Below are 19085 nucleotides of genomic sequence, written 5' to 3'. Positions count from 1 at the left end.
GAAATTAGATTCATCTCTATTAAGTTTCATAACCTTAAATTTAGTCTATCATTTCAGTTTTTAAGCATTAGAAGCAATCTTCAATCGAGATTTTTTAAAAATCCTATTGTTATCCTATGTATTAGCAGTAAAAGACTGCTAGCAGTAAAAGACTTTCTTCGAGCCCCAGTTTTTCACTGCTGTGGCCTGACTATGAACATATTTCCACAATTAGACCTTTTTCTAGCTCACACATTAAGTAAACATCCTCTGGCAGGGTGAGAAGGGGTGCTTAATACCTGTGGCCCCTCTCTCATCTACTAGGAACAGGCTACTTATATTTTAGATAAAGACTCAAAAAAAAATAAGTGATAGAGTCAGGGTTAGGTATGAGGCTGACGCCAGGTAAGTTTTTATTTAGGGGAAAAAAAAAGTCACTGAAAATAAAAGTCACTCAAAATGAATGAGAGTTTCAAAACACCCTATAACTCTTTAATGGCAGCTTTTGCACCCACTGCTCAAGCCAGTTCTAACCCAACCAAGATGCTGGAAAGCAGAGCACACAGAGGTGCCCATCAGGCCAATGAGGGCGATGAAGCTCAGGGCTCCCCGTTTCCGCTTTCTAGGTTCTAAAAAAGAGGAAAGAGCGTAAGTTACTGGGGGTGTTCCACAGTGACAATGCTGTCAACATCCACCAGCCATTCTGTCAAGGCACCTGGAGCTGTACGTTAGACCATCTAGTCTTAGGAGGTCAACCAGCTCTTCAGCCTAAGCTGTCAGTATGGCAGATACTGCACGCAAAGTCGTGTGCCACAACAGTATTGAACTTTAAAACACATTATGGGATAATAATTAGAGCACCTTTGCTCCAGGATCTTTTGGAGTTTTCCCTCTCCCAAGAGGTGAGGACAGCCAGAAGAATCTCTTCCCCCTTCTCTCAGGCACACCATTTATAGCACTGATTAGGAGCAGGGCATCTGGGCTCAGACTGCCTGGGTTTGAATCCTGACTTTCCAGTTTACACTTAGTAGCTCTGTGATCTAGAGTCTTAATCTTTCTCAGCCTCAGTTTCCTCATCTATAAAATAATATTATCTATGTCATAGAATTGTTGTAAGGCTAAACAGCATATGCAAAGTTCTTAGAACAGCAATTGACACACTGAAAATGCAAAATGCGCTTTGTTACTATTCAAAGGTTAATAAAAAGAAAGAAGATGACAGATCTTTCACCTAAATATCAAGTTACTTTCCCTTTTCTTAAAGCCCTGCTAAACAGGATAATATAGTAGTATAAGATTCTAAATTTGTTTCCTTGACAGATGTCAATATGTCCTTACCTCCTGTGTAATAGCCATAAGCATAAAGAACTCGTCCAACAATCCAGGCCAAGCCCAAGCCAGAAACTACACGCTAAAATAAAAGGGCTCCGTTAGTTATTTGCATGAAAGAAACAGGCAGAATTTTATTAACATCTAGGATTGATTACACAATGTTTTAACAAAAAGTTAACAGTTTCATGGATATAGTAAAATACTCCCTACCAAAGTCAGGGTAGAATGAAGTTGTTTCAGTCAGGAAAATCAAAGCGCTGTGATCCTTCTATGAACTGCTCAGAGACCTGGGAGGTGATTGCTGGCCTTCTCCTAGGTAGGTGGGATGGGAGGAACCTCCCGGCCTGCCCCAGGGGACTCAGTGTGCTAGAGCGCAGGGGGAGGAGAGGCAGGCCTGGGGGTCACAGAGTAAGCCAGGAGAGGAAACCCACTGAAAGGCAGGACTAGGGGAGGAGCCCTGCGGACAGGAGATGGACTGCGCACTCCACAGCTGTGTGCTGCTTCGTCTCAGCCAGGTCCCCCCTGGGAGGGCTCTGAGGGGCTGTGCTGCGGCCCACGCATAGGCATGGGGCTCCACTAGAAACAGTCGGGGGAGTGTGTCATGTTGTGAATCCCAGAACATGTGGTGTTGGAGGGGAAAGTCTCCCCATTCCCAACACCCTTGAGAAGAGAGAGTGAAAACTCATGCGAGATGGGAAATCCTTCCATTTGGACACCCTGCTGGGGTGACGAACCCATTTGGTCTAAAGGAGACAGGGGAGAGGAAGAGAGAGGGTGTGTGAGGACGTGAGTCACTGTGCGTCACTGTCCCCAACTGTCTTTTCAGTTTAGCAGTGGCATCAGTGGGGGTGAGGTTCCTACTTTATGATTTTTATTTGTTTTTTTTGATGATTTAATGGAAGTTAAGTATCAGTAGGAGAATGAAACAACTATAAATAAACCCCCAGGCACACAAGTCACTATCTAGAAGCTCTGTAGTTTCTGCCTGGTCTCTCTTTAAAGTCGCGTAATTACCGTCAACCCGGGAACAATATCAGGTGCTTGTCTTCAGAGTAGTCTTAGAGTATTTCCAAGAACTAAGCACAAGGAATGGGATCTAGGGGAGTGGGACAGCAATGGGGCTGGGGTGGACATCAGGTGACACCTAGAGAGACCAGCTAGTCTGTTTAGACCAGCTAGCCTAGTTACTTGCTAGGATTGGGGCTCTCTAGAGGCACAAGAAAGAAATATCTTCTCTAAGAGAGTAGCAGACTTTTCTTTGAAACAAATACAAGACTTTGAGGTCATGAACTATAGATGTGCCATTCTGGCAGCTGACAAAGAAAGCACAAGGCCATTCAGGTACAGACCAGAGGCTTATGAAAGTCTCAGAACCAGAAATGTGGGGTGCCAGCACTCCGGTCTGAACTCAGTGGAGGGGAAACCTGGGCCCTGGAAAGGAAACACTTTCTGTGTAAGGCAAGACCCCAATGGCAACTAATCAGGCTCAGATAAACTTGCTTTATTTAGATAAGGTGTAGTGCAGACCAAACCTAAGGCTCACAAGGGCCTTAGCGGCCCACAAGACCCCGAGGTCCACCCTCACCTCCAGCCCTCACCTCCTGCTCACCACTGAAGCCGCCCTACTCACTGTGCACCACACAGACCGGCCAGGCTCCTGCCCCAGGGCCTCGCCCTTGCTCGTCTCCTGCCTGGAGGTGTCTGGAGACATCTGCAGCACCTGCTCCCTCACCTACTGCTTAAGTGTCACCTTCGCAACAAGGCGCTCCTCCTGACTGCCCCACTCAGCACTGTCCCCCCCAGTCCCCAGGCACTCCCTTTCCACCATCCCTGCTTTTGCTTCCTCTGTGGGGCGCATCACCTTCTAACATGCTACGCGATGTCCTTGAATTGCTTTTTGTCTGTGACCCCCAACTAAGAGTCAGCTCCACGAAACCAGGAGTCTTTGCCTGTTTTGTTCACTGCAGTAACTTCCGGTGTCCAGGAAATGTTCGTTGCATGAATAATGTGGCAAAGGAAAACTCAATGGACATGAACCTCCTAGGATCAGAGAGACCTGGGTTCAAATTCTGATTCATCTACTCTGTAGCTATTTGATCTTGAGAAAGTTACATAGTATCCAAGAGGTTTCTCCTTATCTGTAAAAAACGGGAAAAATGCTACCTACTTTAAGGAACTTTATAAGAAGTAACTGAAATTCTTTTAAATACATGGTGCCTAGACATTGAAGATGTTCATTAAATTTTCATTTCTTCTTCCCTCCTGAATGGCTCAGTGAATTAAATCTATTCAATCTAATTAGATGAAGCCCCTCCCCGGAAAAACTTACTGGGTGGTAAACACCTCCGACAGCTAGAAAAAATAAGAAGGGAGGGTACACTTCCAACCTGGAATAGATAAAAAAAAAAGTTTTTTTTTTCCTTTTAAGTGCTCTATATAAGTATGTCTACGTAAAACTAAGAACCCTGTACATTCTTACTTGCCAAGTTAGAAACTTGAGAATAAAAATAAACATTGACCAGAGGCGGAAGGCCTGACCACTAAGATCCACCTTCTTTTGCTCTTCTTGGGATTAGATTAGAGGTAACTCAGAACACAGTGAGTCAAAGACCTCCAATCTAACAAACTGATGAGGCGAATTAGAGTAGATTTCCTTGCAGAGCTCAAAGCCTCTCACCCCCTAGGCTCAGAGATTCAGTATCAGTTTAGAGTGAACTTGCTGCAAATACCGCAGAAGAGTAATGCAGCATTAAATTCATATTTGAAAAGGGCATTGGGGGAGGGATGAAGTGGGAGTTTGGGTTTAGCAAAGCTATTATATATAGAATGGATAAACAACAAGGTCCTACTGTACAGCACAGGGAACTATATTCAATCTCCTGTAATAAACTATAATGGAAAAGAATATCAAAAAAGAATATATATATTTATAACTAAATCATTTGGCTGTACAGCAGAAATTAACAACATTGTAAATCAATTTTACTTCAATTAAAAATAAAAGAAATGGAAGAAAAAAAGAAAAGGTTATCTAGAATCCCACCATCCTAACAACTCTTAATTTTGCTTAATATTTAATCTGTTCACTTAATACATTTTTAATGATACTTTTAATGAGTATTCATGATCATCATCGTTGCTATTACTCAGCAAACAGAGTACCAAGGGTTGAGGTGTTGTACAGAAAACACCCGCTCTGCAGATGTCTTGGGGGCCGGGCAGGGCCAGCACTCACGTGTTCTGGTGGGCCCGCTGAATGCAGTTGAAGAGGTGTCCGTTTTCAGGGTCAGTACTATACATTGTAGGATACTGTTAAAACAAAGTGTGTGTGATCAAATGGTCAAGTGTAGCATTCAGTGTTGAGAGTTAAAATCCACCTTAAAGATAATGTATCCCAAAGCATCTTCTGCCATAACCTTGGTAAGATGATCATTCAGTTTCTGCTTACATGCATGTGGTGACAGAGGCCTCATTCTCAGAGGCAGATTCAATCTGTGTCTATTAATATCCAGCGACGAGAATATATGTCTGTGCCATTCAAGGGATAGAGGCAGCTTGTGCCAAATTCAGGGTTTTTGTTGACGTTATGCCATCACGGGTGGCTTTGGGATGTATTACAAGGATGCCATTGGGAAATAGCTCCTTCCCAAGAGTCAGCAAATACCACATCCTTTTATGGTTCCCCTTAATGGGGGAACAGAAACTGAGTGTGTGAGAGTTTTAATGTGTCCATCAAAATAATAAACTAGACATGAAAACTTTAAAAGGAGCTCTAATTAGAAATTGCTCAAAAGAAGTAGACATTTAAAATTGCTCACCAGGGACAGCTTCAGTAATTATCCCTTCTAGATCAGCTAGAGCTAAAGGAAGCATTCAACAGACCTCCTCCCTATGTCTGATGTCCAGACACAGGCTAACTCAGCACCATGTGCTTCGTTTCTACTTGGGAAACAGGAAAGTCACCAGAAGACATCATTTTAAAGTGGCACACCAGGAAACAACTGCTATTTAACCCCCTCCAACCCCTGTTTTTTTTTTTGGCCTCGCTGTGCAGCTTGTGGGATCTTAGTTCCCTAAACAGGGATCGAACCTGGGCCCTTGGCAGTGAAAACGCAGAGTCCTAACCACTGGACAGCCCGGGAATTTCCTATTTAACCCCCTTTAGAAAATAACTGTCTTCCTAGCAAAGAGCTCCAGCCAAAAGCACACCTGGTCTTTTTACAGAAGAGACAAAAGTAAAACAAGATGGAAATGACTCTCCAGAAGGGCCCCATATTTCTCGGCTTCCTCCTGCCAGACAGGTGCAGAATTTCTAATAGGAACAGGCCGGAAACTGCCACCACTGACCACTAGCACCTCACCTTTCCCTCCACAACTGAAAACAAGTTCTTGCCGCGACGAACCCACAGAGGCACCGCTGTGTTCCCACTCACCTCCACTTTGTACTTCTTGCGGGCCTTGGAAACGTTGATGGCTAGATGAGTTACCATTAGGAAGCTGGCAGCACCAGTTAGAATCACGAAACCATATTCCTTAGAGAGGACAGCCATCCTGACTCTGTGGGAGAAAGAACACATTAGGCCGCCACCTGGCACTGTGGGCTCCAAGCTGCAGGAGGCCTCAAGAGTGGGATGTTTTGTTACCAGCAAACATATCCCTACAGATCAAAAAGAGGCGTGAGCGATCTGGTGGTTCTAAGAGGTAGAGATATTACTGTTATACCGATATTACTGTATACCACCCAACAGAATTAAAAAATGATTCAAGTCTGCAATATACACACAGAAAAGTTCACGATCACATTGTATATTCTCTTTTGCGCCTGAGTTCTTTTGATCAACATCGCATGTATGAGATTTATCTAAACCACTGCAGTAGTCATTGCTATTGGATGGTCTGGCCACTAAAAACCACAATTTAAAAAAATATTTAGCAAGGCAAAATGCTAAAAGATATACTAAGTTACACAGAGAGAGAGAGAGAGACAGAGAGAGAGAGAGAGAGAGAAAGAAAGAGAGAGGGAAAGAGAAAGAAACAGGATATAGTCAGTAAGTACACAGTGATTCCAAGTTTTTCGCTTGTATGTCTGTTGGCATCGGGGACACTCAGGGCAGGAACCCTAGGGCCTCCCTTGGATCCTGAGACACGTGCTGGTACAGCAGCAGAAATATCACACTGGTAGGGAAGGGATCAGTTATAGTTCTTTGAAAGCCAGAGCAAGGCTCTGGGCAGCTCTTGGAGAACCCAGATTCTTCATCAAATTAATGCTTCAAAACTAACCCCATGATGTGTTCTAGTGTCTGCAATGCAGCTTATTTTGAAATGCATCAAAAAATGATGATGCAAGCTAATATAGCAAAATATTAATGCTAGAACCTGGGTGGTAGCTATATGGATGTTCACTATACAATTCTTCCAACTTTTCTGCATGTTTGAAAAATTTCATATGAAATGTTTGGAGAAAAAGCTCATATCAGCATTTTTCAGTGTTCAGCAATTTCAGCTCTTTTAGCTCTTGTCCTGCTCCAGGAGGAAAGAAGAAAGAAGGAAAGAAACAGACTGGAGATCAAGGAGAGGAAAACCTGCTGGGTGGGAAGAAGCCCTAATAAATTCAGAGTAAGTTAGTGCTGCCCTCCAGTCTCTCTGAGCACTGATCACCAGATGTCTGAAGGGTCAGAGCACGGCAGGACACAGAGAAATAGCTACAATGCTTCCAGAGATCCTTAGCTGCTGTCCCATCACGTGTATGGCTGCCACAGGCCAACAGCTCCTGTGTGTTTAAAATTTCCATCCCTGGGAATTCCCTGGTGGTCCAGTAGTTAGGACTCCGCGATCCCACTGCAGGGGACACAGGTTCGATCCCTGGTCAGGGAACTAAGATCCCGCATGCCACATGGCGTGGCCAAAGAAAAAAAAATTCCACCCCTAAAACTGTTTGGCTGCAATCTCTCCTGAAAGCCTGGGAAGGTTACCCTGCTCCAAAATGTTTTAGCCATCCTCACAAACAACCCAACAAGATGCTAATATCCCTATTTTCCAAAGAGCACCCAGAGGTTAAGTAATATTCCCAAGGTCTAAAAGAGAAAGTATCCGATTTGGGATTCAAATTTAGGTTCCAATTCAGTTCCAATGTCCCCTTTCAATCCCACTTGATGATTTAGAGCTGAACTGACATTGGGATCACAGAATCTTTCTCAGTGTGGAATTTGGGGCCAGCAAACAGGTCAGTTCTTTAAAAGTAAGCTTCCCTTAGGTCTGCAAAATAACATTTGGAACCAAAATCCTAAAACCTGCCCATCCCCAACCATGTTTCACAATAATTCCCGTTAGTTTCCCCTGCCATATTCTTTCTTTACCTGGAGCTGCTTGTGGAGAGGCACCCAGCATTCCCTCCTCCGGGACAGGGGACACACACACTGGAAAGGGCCATCCCCAGGACTCAGCATGGGAATCACCTCCAGGTCAGCCTCTCCTGGGCCATCTTGTGTGGCTGTGGAGAGCAAGGAGTCTTTGGCTGCCTTCCAAGCTTCCCTGCCCTCATTCTCTTTTAGAATTAGTCCTTTCCAGAGTTTCGAAAATCAGCTTGGGGAGGAAGCTTTGGTAGTAGTTATTAAAACAAAAATATGGGGTGAATACTGAACACCTCTTTGAAAATAAATAAATATGACTACCTGATATCCCTGGAGTTCAACCCATCTGGGCCAAACAGGCAACTGAAAATGGAGCTGTCTCTAACTTTGTCAAAAGCCGCCTGTTTAAGAACGATACAATTAAGCATATCTGGTTTAGGTCAAAGTGTGCAAGTTGAAAGTCTGTTCAGACCTCACCTTTAGACAGGTGACTAGGCTCTCACACAGCCTGGGGTCACCTTGTGTTGGTGCAGACTTTTCAGCTCATTTTTCATCTCCCCCCAAATCCCATAAGCTCCATTTTACAGAAAAGGAAATGGAGGCTCAGGTAGAGAGATGAGGGCAGAGCTAAGACCAGAGCAGGTTTTAGAATTCTTCCCAAATACTCCAGCTAGCCCAGGCAAAACATTAGGTGGCTCGGTCACTGGCCTCTGTTTTTCTGGCCCGTAAGGATTTGGGTAGGAGAAGCTAGGTGGCAGGACAGAGAAGTATCTTTGGAGTAGATGTTTCTGTTGCAGGCAATGAACACTCAGAAAGGCAACCGCTTAAAAACCTGCAATTAGAAATTAATGTTTACTACTGACCTCCTCTTCCAAAGTATAAATGCAACCTGGGAGGTTACACTCTTAGGCAGTCACACTCTAGTGAAAGTGACTCTCTTGACACTTTGCTATGGTGATAGGTACTGAGGGGAAAAGAATCTAGGTGAGGGCAAGCAGAGCCAGGAACAAGACCTTTGAAGGACAGAGAATTTACAGTAAGGGAGACCCACAGTCCGATGCTAAAATGGGTAGTGTGCAAAGGACAGTGTAATTGGTCAGGAAACAGTGAGCGTACTAGGGGCGGGAGGAGAGAGGCGGCCCTCCCTAAGGCTCTCCCTGCAGGAGCCCTGGACACACCTGCATAGGTGCTGGAGCCAAGCCTGTTCAGCGCCCCCCACACACACCTCCTTGCACTTTCACCACGTGAGGAGCCCTGCTTCACAGGCCATTGTAGCCAGCACTTCCCAGCTGGTGTGATCAGGGCTAGAACAGAGAGAGCAGCCAATTGCATCAGATACTAAGCTCCCGTGAGGGAGGGACCGTGTGTGTCTGGCATCCCCCGTGCCAAGCACAGAGTGTGTGCTTATAGAAAGCTGTGGAATAAATGAAGCAAGCTGTAAGTCCAGGTTTCTTTCAGAATGCCTCCTCTGCTCTGCACAGTGCCTGGCATAAAGTGTGTGCCTAACCCATGTCAGTTTCCTTTTTCCCTCTCAAAGCCTCTACTGAAACACTGGAAGCAACTGGATGTATGAATTCCTGGAGAAAGAGGAGATCAGAACACAGAGAAAAGCTCTGTCGCTACAGCTGCTGAAAACATAAATCCAGTAGGGACTGCAAAACGCTTAAGTCTTGTCCTTTAAGGAAAGAATCAGTTTAATTCACTTAGGGTTCAAAAAAAACTTTGTCATTTGCTGAATTCTTATTTTCTGAGGGCAAAGAGATGCACGCTCCCGCCCCGTCGTGGGTGTGGGTGCGTACACTGGCGAAAGGGGAGGCACCTCGGCTCACAGCAGCCACGTTCCAGGCAGCTCCAGCCACGCCCGAGGTTGGGCCGATCCGCAGCTAGCCGATAGCTCCCAGAGCACAGGCTTGAGAAGCTGATACGTGCAACACAACCTCTTTCTGACATGAGCACACATTCGGACTGCACACTATAGTTTGTTGATTACATACCTGCTCTGTGTCACTGGCAACCCCTATATCCACCCAACAAGATAAGGTTCTTGGGGGTGGGAACTCTGCCCTAGAGTTTGCCTTCTACATGGCGATAGACACACAGCAGTCCAGTGGTCCTTTTGGAGCTGAACTTTCATGACTGGTATAGATTACTTTGTAACTCACTTTGTTGTATAAGAGCACTTGTTAATTATCACGCAGTTTCCGAGGTTAGTTGCACACCAGCTGTAAAGATTAAAATTTATGATTTGTACAAATAAAAATTTATTTAGTTACTTGGTAGTATTACACGCTGCTGGGAGAAGTGTAAACCAGAACCACCTGGAGGACAGCCTGGTGGCAGGCAATATACTTTACATTGTTCATAACCTTTTGCTCATTAATTCTACTGGGAATCTATCCTGGGGTAATAATCAGGAAGGCAAACAGAGTTGGTTCAAAGACATTCACTTCAGCACTATTTATAACAGCAAAAACAGAAATGGTATAGATGTCCAAACAAAGAGGACTAATTAAATAAATAATATATCTGTAAAACAGAATAGTATATAACCATTAAAAATGGTGAAACATTAAAGATGGTGAAACAGACTTAATATACAGCATGTTAAATTAAAAAAAAAGAAAACAAAGAGTATATCTAGTTTTCTCAATAATAGAAAAAAATTAAAGAAGAAAATATCAAAATCATAAGCATAGCTATTTCCAGATGGCTGAATTATAGATTTTCCTTTGTACCTTTCTATAATGTGCAAAATAAGCAAATATATACCAAAAAAGTTATGTAAAAAAATGGCCTGACAATAATTAGTAATTGAGGAGACAGGAGGAATAGACAGTATGTTACAAAGGAACCAAAGAATCGGACCTGATTTTTAGCTTGAATCCTGTCACTTATCCACTATGTGCACTATAGAGACAGCCTTGCAGGTAAGTTTTGGAATCACATTGTCTGGGTTTAGAACCTGGATCTCATATTCCTAGCTGTGTGTCCTCGGGAAAATTACTCAACGTCTTTCAAGCATCCTTGGTTTCCTCACTTGTTAATTGGAGATAATCACGGCACCTACCCCACACCATATAGTTGTTGTAAAGATTAAATGGGGACACTGTCTCTAAACACCCATCAGGATGCCTGTCACATAGTAAGTACTCAATAAATGTTATATATCAGGTTATACTATGTGTGCTAATGTTCTGTTAACTGTCTCTGCCCTGATTCAGTGATAAAAGCGGATGTTTCGAATACATGATGATGAGATACATTTAAGAATTTATAATTTAGAATTATCATTTTAAAATAGCAAACAAAGCTTAGAACTACATATATTCCCCTCCTTTTTGAACTCTTAATAGCCAGCCATGTTATAATCTATTATCTGAAGGGCAGGAGTATTCAGAAGGAAGCAGTCTTCTAGTACAGACTATGGAAATCAGCAAACTGCAGTCATGCAGACCCTCCCTGTAGCCAGACATGCTTATCCCCGCATGGGGCTGAGCACACATTCATTTACTTGTTCAAGTTTATTGAGTGCCTACTATGTGCTACTCAGTGGGCCCATGCTGGGGATGAGGTGAACAAGCCAGACTTTGGTCCCTGCCCTCAGGAAGCTCATGTTTTACTGGGGGAAGCAGGCAAATAAGTAAACAAATACCCAATTCCAGATTTTTCCTTCATACCAACGATCAGAAACTGTGTACAAATCCCCCCAACCCCCCAAGAAAATGAAACTAAAAGGGTTGGGGAAAGGCAGAGATAGGACAGAAGTGTTTCTGTTCTGTCTTCACTTATTAGTAACTACAGAGGTGTATGTTCCTAGTTAACTGTTTCCTGGCAGGCTTGAGTCAAAATAGTTCAGTTGAGAGAACATTAAGTCGAAGGTTTAAAAGGAATTAGTTTTTCTTTTTATTTAGGAAATTCGTGTCACTTATTTAACGATAGAGATCCTTTTGGGAATGTTTTGTTTGTTTGTTTATTTTGCGGTACGCGGGCCTCTCACTGCTGCGGCCTCTCCCGTTGCGGAGCACAAGCTCCGGATGCGCAGGCTCAGCGGCCATGGCTCACAGGCCCAGCCGCTCCGCGGCATGTGGGATCTTCCCAGACCGGGGCACAAACCCGTGTCCCCTGCATCGGCAGGTGGACTCTCAACCACTGTGCCACCAGGGAAGCCCCCCAGTGGATTTTTAAAAAGCTACAAGGCACCATTGTAAAGTCTTACTTTAGAGTGATCAAGCTTGGACTTCAAATGAGGCAGTGTTGGTCTCACCCCTAGGAGGTATGCTCTATTCCAGTGCCTGAGTTAGCCACATGGAGTTTCATTATGATATTTGGCTAAGGTACTCTCCTATAGGAATGTGACTGACAGATTCACCTGGAAGCATAACTACTCCAGCGCTTATACTTCGCTCAACTTTTCCTCCAATTCCTGCTTCTGCCACCACTTGCCTTATCTCACTGGGGCAGGGGTTCCTTCAGTTACAAAAGGGTGACTCAGAGAACTTCCTGAACTACATTCAACGGAATACTCCTGGGGTAAAGCTCTCCTTCACTTATTTACTCCACTCCATCTTAGCTGCCAATAGAAATTCCCCAGGACACAATCAACACTGCACAAATGGAGCAAAAGGTAGGCTTTATCAGTTGGGCACGGGCCTCAAATAATTTATGACTTCTGAGCCATGAAGTTACAACTTATCTTCTCCTAAATGAAAATCTATCAAATGTCTTAAGGGAGAGAGGATTTCAACTTTCAGCTCTCTCTTTGCCCTCAAACAAATAAAAACCAGTGTGGACAATGGTAACCCTTACTTCCATTTGCAAGATTGCTCCCCTCCAACTGTACTGCAATTTCTCAGCAGTCTTTTTTTTTTTTTTTTTTTTTAATGCATCAGGAATGGGACAATGCTAAAGCACTTATAGACTGACTTGGAGCCATTCCCCAATGTTTCATTAAAATACGTATTTGGCTGCTGTATTATTAATCCAATCTTCCTTATATATGGTCCTTCATTTTATTTTATTTTAAAAATTTAGCTATTTTATTTATTTATTTTTAACTGTGTTTGGTCTTCATTGCTGCGTGAGGCTTTCTCTAGCTGCGGCGAGCGGGTGCTACTCTCCCTTGCAGTGCGCAGGCTTCTCATTGCGGTGGCGTCTCCTGTTGCAGAGCACGGGCTCTAGGTGTGCAGGCTTCAGTAGTTGTGCCACGTGGGCTCAGTAGTTGTAGCTCGCAGGCTCTAGAGTGCAGGCTCAGTAGTTGTGGCGCACAGGCTTAGTGGCTCCAGGGCATGTGGGATCTTCCCAGACAGGGCTCGAACCCATGTCCCCTGCATTGGCAGGCGGATTCTTCACCACTTTGCCACCAGGGAAGCCCCGGTCCTTTCTTTTACATGGCATTTTCATGAGAATAATACAAGGATGGTAACTTAAAGGGCTTCATCTGATCACATCAAATGGACCACCATGAGTCCCCAACACTGGGAGGTTCCAAAAACTCTGAGGTTGTGCTAGGGGTCTACTCAGCCTGTACTCTTTTAATGAGGTAGCTGTCCAGCCTCGTTTCTGCCTCCAAATGTATCTACAAAGGAATAGTCCTCAAAATTATTTCTAGGCAAGGCAGCTGAGCCCATATAAAGCTAAATGGAAGAGGTATGGGAACATTATATGTATAACTGATTCACTTTGTTATAAAGCAGAAACTAACACACTATTGTAAAGCAATTATACTCTAATAAAGATGTAAAAAAAAAGCTAAATGGAGAAACTTGAGATCCTAGAGGCAAGCAGCACAAAAGTAATTCCCTGTTTCCATGATGGGAGAGAAAAAAAGGAGAGTCACAGAATTTCTTTGGGTCCATCCTACATTTTCAGAACGCCAGTCTGGTCACTTCTACAGTACACAGATGATAAAATCTGTTTGAGTGTCAAAGTCTCAAATGGCAGTGAGATTTTAAAAAGAGTACACGGGGGCTACCCTGGTGGCGCAGTGGTTAAGAATCCACCTGCCAATGCAGGGGACATGGGTTCGAGCCCTGGTCCAGGAAGATCCCACATGCCGCAGGGCAACTAAGCTTGTGCGCCACAACTACTGAGCCTGCGCTCTAGAGCCTGTGAGCCACAACTACTGAGCCTGCGCTCTAGAGCCTGTGAGCCACAACTACTGAGCCTGCGCTCTAGAGCCCACGAGCCACAACTACCGAGGCCCGCGCACCTGGAGCCCGTGCCCCGCAACAAGAGAAGCCACCGCAACGAGAAGACCACGCACCACAACGAAGAGCAGCCCCTGCTCGCCGCAACTAGAGAAAGCCTGCGCGCAGCAAGGAAGACCCAATGCAGTCAAAAACAAATAAATAAAATAAATAAATTTATTTAAAATAATTAAAAAAAGAGTACATGGACAGTTGAGAGAAGGAATAATAACCATGTGAAGAAAAATAACTATTCCCCACAATTGTTTTGCATATTCAGTAAATATCACTCCAAGGGCTAAAAATGAAAAGTTAGTTGAATAGGCAGGCCATTATTTGTCCAGCCTTGAATATTAACTCAAGTGAGGCAAACAGCAGAGGCAGGTAATAAAGTGGGTCTTTCCCGGTTTCTCATATTCTTTAATTCCTCATCAGTGTTGCTGGCAGAACACTTGGAAAGTGGAAGCACACTACAAGTTAGGGGGATGGAAGATCTGTCTTCTTAAGAGATAAATGTCCTATAAATTCAAATATATTCAATTTTATAGTTAAGTGGCCACAGCTTGGAATATAAAATATTCAAGTTCCACATGTCATTTTAATTCCAACACTCTCGTGAACTGTCAGTGCTGAGGACAACTACATTACTGCACTGGCTGAGAGCGGGAGGAGGGAGGGAAGGACCAGCTTGATGCTCAAGTCCAAGTGAACGTTTCCTGGTTACGTGGGATGAGCCTGCACTGACACAAATAAACTTTGTTAAGGCCAAATAAGCAAATAACCTGCTCTTTTCTTCTCTGGAGTCTGACTTCTGTGCGAAAAGGCACTAGACACATATGCTTAACTGAGTCTCCCCTGGGAAAAACTGGTAATTCAGCTCTTCAGGAATCTAAGAATAGTAGATTGTAAGACAGAACAAATCCTAGGTTCCCCTGTTTGTAGGATGACAAACTTTCCCAAACAGACTCTTGACCCAAAAGGCCGTATGGGTGAGAGTTCCTTGATGTGCTGACCTAAAAGCCCTGAGCCACGCTGGACCATCTGGAGCCCAGCCTCCAGGGAGCTGTGATCCCAGGGACAGGCTGCAGGACATTTCCTATAGTCTGAAGGCACCAATCTCAGAGGACAGGGAAGAGAATGGGGAGAAGTTATGGGATGCAGAAGAAAATAAAAATCTTGTAACAATTCATTCAAGGGAGCTGATCTGACAAAGTCAATGCAGGACAAAGTGTTTCACCTAAATGGAATGCTCACTTTAAGTCCACATCTACCACCTTCCTCAGTAGTGCCTTAGAATGATTCCTTTCCTGATGTATCCCCTACTGAATGCTGGGTACCACGTGCAGTGCAGGGCTACAATAGTGAACAAGACTGAGAAAGAAGGTCCTGACCTTCCAGAATACAGAGTCAAATGGAGGGAGACAACTTAGGAGGATCATGAAACAGGAAGGTAACAGATTGAGCTAAGGTCTCTGAAGGATGTAACAGTGATGTGAGAGTGAGCACACAGGTAGAGAAAACAGCAAGTACACAGGCACGGAGACAGGAAAGGGGTTTACTTGTATAAGGATGAAAAGGAGACCAGTGTCGGCTGAAGGGTAGTGATATAACCTAGAGGAAGAGTGGTAGGAGAAATCAATGATTATTAATAACACATTATTAGCACATATATTACTTAATATGTGTCAAACACTAAGTAGTTCATCAATATTAACTCATTTAAGCCCTCACAGCATCCCTATGATATATTATTACTCCATTTTACAGATGAAGAAACTGAACATCAGAGAGGTTTAGTAATCTGCCCAGGGACACGCAGCTATAACAGAGAAAGCCTGGATTCACACACAGCCAGGCAGTCTGGCTCCACAGTTATGCTCTCAACCCTTGGCTGTATTGTCTCTCAATGAGGTTGGGGAGCAAGTTTGACCACACTTGACCTCTTTTGAAACTTTTCTACCTCTCCGGACCCTCTCCTGAGCATAAAATATATTAACGAGAACAGAAAGCTAATAATTTACTCCAAGTCTGTGACTGATTAAAGCCTGAGAGCTTTCTAATTGGAAGAAGAAAAAAACTTGGAAAAGGTCCAAAAAGGAATTTTTTTTTTTTTTTTCCTTTTTAATGAGTGTCAGCACTGCAGTATGACAGGAGGAGAGATTACAGGGGAAAAAAATCCTCCAAACTTTCGGGCATTCGGGTTTGCAAAGGGCAAAGCAACACAAAAATTGGCACTTCATTTTTACATCACGATTTCCATACAACCTGTCCCTTAACTGGCATTATATAGGAACTGAGGGGCAGAGTGAAACTAAGCCCTGACTTCCCAAAGAGGAAAAGAAAAATCTCTAATGAGTCACATGGACACCATTTGGATTTTGCATCACAAGAAATGTGGGTGGACTGTATGCAGTGACTTCTTAGCAGCTGCTGAACAAGTCCCCACCAGGCTACCAGCCATTCTGAATGAAGGAACTGCATAGGCTGCAGGTTCCTGCCTGAAACAGGGGTCTAACTCTTTAGGCCTGTCTGTACTTAGAATGAAGTTGTGTCACAATCATTCACATTTCTTAGGCTGGAGAAATAAAATAACACTATTAAATTAAAAAGAGTGAACTAAGTCACCAAAGTATTAGAACACATGTTCCAGTTAATAAATGGGTCGACTCTAGAAGGAACTCATAGAGTAACATGGGACGGATGATTCTAAACGCTGAACTCCTTAAAGGTATTTGCAAATGTATTTGGAAGGTAGTACAACTTCCCCATAGGAAGATAGGCACATAGACAGTGTAAGAGAGAGCGAGGGAAACGCAAAAATTCTATTTTACATAGCAGTAAACTACCTGGTAACTGCTGAATTCTTCTTTTTCAGAAGGATGGTATACTCATAAGTAGTATTAATGAAACCAGTTGTAAAAACCGTAGCAGTATATTCTTTTAAACACATATTGCTTTAAAAAACGCTAAATGGTTCATGGTCAATTGTGGTTGGCAAGGGTGATCTGAATACAGATTCAGAATATTTAAATAGAAATATAGGGAAGAATATATTTAAATATTGCTAGCTGTGCAGTAGGCACTAAATTACTCTTTGACACATTGATTTGTCATTCACTTCATTCCAGATTTCTCCACATAGGTTCAGTGTCTTTGCTATCCTCCAGGTTAAGAGGCTCCCCTTCATGGACTGTGTCTCTGCAGAACTCTAAACTGGCAGGATTAAGTCTAAATAAGGGGGAAGGCTGCCCTTCTCCAGTTTTGTTCCTTAATCTAAGGAGTCCCCTGCAGTGCCGTTTCTATGGCTGGGCACAGTACCTCTACACAGTACCTCTGTTTTATATGTAGTAACATCATTTGCGGGGGGATTCACTTGACAAAGTTTTCTATTTCTGTAACACTGTCAGGAGGGAAGCTTTACAGAACGTCTTCCCCAGCTGAAAGTATTTGTTTGGGTTTTAGATGTAAACTTATTTAACTCTGTTAAATTTAACTCCCGTGAGAATAAACGTTCTTGATCCCCTGACTCAGATACTATGCTCTCAACACTGAATTCGTTGACCTAAACATAGTCTGTAATTTTGACCAATAACCTTGGGTGCTTCCCAGAAACTGTAGGCTCCCAGCGATCTACAGATCTCCCAAGAGATGCCCTTGCTTCCACCGACAGAGGAATCGAAGATCTGCGGCAATTCCACATGACCACGCCCAGGTCTACAGCACCTGCAAAGAGCCATATATCTGCAGAGCAGTAACTGTCCTTCCCTCCAGATCTCCCTTTCTCCAGTTAGCGGATTAAAGCCGCAAGCCCGTAGTTCTTTTCCTACCCACCCTCCTGTCTCTGCTTTCCTTTTACCTCCCTTTCCACACTCACTTGTCCCCTAAGCTACAATGTAGCGGTAAACTCGTGACTCCCAAGGAAAGTGACAGCAGAAGCCAGAACTTCGGAGAATGACTTACCAACCAGCCTCCAGCCCCTTCCACCGCCCCGCAGCTGCCCCACCGCTGTGGCCCTAGCGCTCCCTGCAGCAACACCAGATGAGGGAAATTCTCCGAAATCAACCTCAACGAAGATTCCGCCTCCTCTCCTGCTCTAAGGCAGCCGTAGGAAATGACCCACTCGTAGGTTCCAATTCAAACATACGACAAACGTTTCTATGAAACCGGAGGAAAACAAACACAATTCCCTGGGAGGCCCTCCCGGAATGTCCCTAGCAACACATGCACATCCGCAGCTGGCGCAGCGCTCGCAGGCCACTTTAAAAACCTGTGTTACCGATCAGGCCTGCACTGCCAGCTGTCCCTGCAGTGCCCTGCCCGCCCCTCCTGTGCACCAGAGATGCAGTTGGCAAGGTCAGGTGGGCTCTGGGAGGCAGAAAGAAGGAGCCCGGCGTCCGCACAGCCCAGGGAGCGGAGGAGAGAAAAGGAAGTAACTGAGGAAGGGTTGACCTTGAGAATTTCCCTGAGTTTTAGATAGCGTGGCCGGCCTAGCTTAGACGCTCCAAACCCACTACATCATGGGGAGGATGGAGGGCAAAGGGGATGGGAAGGTAGAAAGAAACCTACAGACAAGAAGGGAGAGAGAGAGCGAGTCCCTATTCAGCTTGGGATGGCCGAGATATGGGCGGTGCCCAGCGCAGGAGCTGAAATGCCTCCGAGGCCCACGCTCCTCGCTGCCCGCAGGTGCGGGGACTCACCCGGATCACCTTCGCTCGGCTGGTGCAGAACGCAGTGCGCAGCGGAACTGTAGGTGCGGCACCCTTGGCCTCCTGAAGAGTGGGGCGTGGCCCGGAGTAGTCCCCGCCCTCTCCCGGGGCAGCGCGAGGCCACGCCCTGGAGGCGGGGCTCTGGGTGTCAGAGCTGAGTATTGCTTCTGGGCCGCTGGTCTTGAGGCAGAGACTGCATTTTCTTCCTCCTCACCGTGGTCCACAGATTTACCTCTCTTACTCCCAAATGCATTTATCTGTTCCTTTCTGCAAAGGCCCTCGTGGCCGCCTTCCTAAACTGTCCCAGCCAGTTCATACTTCTCGGGCTGAGTTTGCAGCACGGTAGCACGGTAATAATTTATCCCCAGCAGAGCCACCGTAGCTTGCTTCTAGGGGCTCTGGGGTGAGGGCGGGGACACGGGTTTGCAGGGCGCGTGCGGACAAGGGGCAGGGCACCAGAGCCGGGCTGCAAGGCTGGGATGGGTGCGTTCTGGCTGCGTCTAGGGTGTGCGGGGCGCTCAGTGTCTCAGGTT

General features: G+C 44.8%; 1 protein-coding gene across 3 annotated transcripts; it reads right to left on the bottom strand.

Moving 5' to 3' along the window:
- Nucleotides 1-367: 367 nt before the first annotated feature.
- MGST3 (microsomal glutathione S-transferase 3) lies at nt 368-18667 on the bottom strand. Of its 3 annotated transcripts, XM_060033436.2 has the most exons (7): nt 18544-18623; nt 7668-7801; nt 5745-5868; nt 4547-4620; nt 3641-3698; nt 1318-1390; nt 368-608 (listed from the first exon to the last, which is right to left on the bottom strand). In XM_060033436.2, exons 2-7 carry the CDS (start codon nt 7739-7741, stop codon nt 472-474), a joined length of 540 nt encoding a protein of 179 aa, XP_059889419.1. In that variant the 5' UTR covers nt 7742-7801; nt 18544-18623; the 3' UTR covers nt 368-471. The 3 variants fall into 3 exon arrangements, with proteins under 3 accessions (XP_059889419.1, XP_059889428.1, XP_059889433.1); XM_060033445.1 differs by lacking the exon at nt 7668-7801 and having other exon boundaries at nt 18544-18667; XM_060033450.1 differs by lacking the exons at nt 7668-7801; nt 18544-18623 and adding an exon at nt 18413-18535.
- Between the last annotated feature and the right edge of the window lie 418 nt (nt 18668-19085).

This window comes from Delphinus delphis, chromosome 1 (assembly GCF_949987515.2).
Source record: "Delphinus delphis chromosome 1, mDelDel1.2, whole genome shotgun sequence".
In the NCBI taxonomy this organism is placed as follows: Eukaryota; Metazoa; Chordata; class Mammalia; order Artiodactyla; family Delphinidae; genus Delphinus; species Delphinus delphis.
The sequence above is the reverse complement of the archived record's forward strand: the minus strand, read 5'-3'. Positions and strand labels throughout refer to the sequence as shown.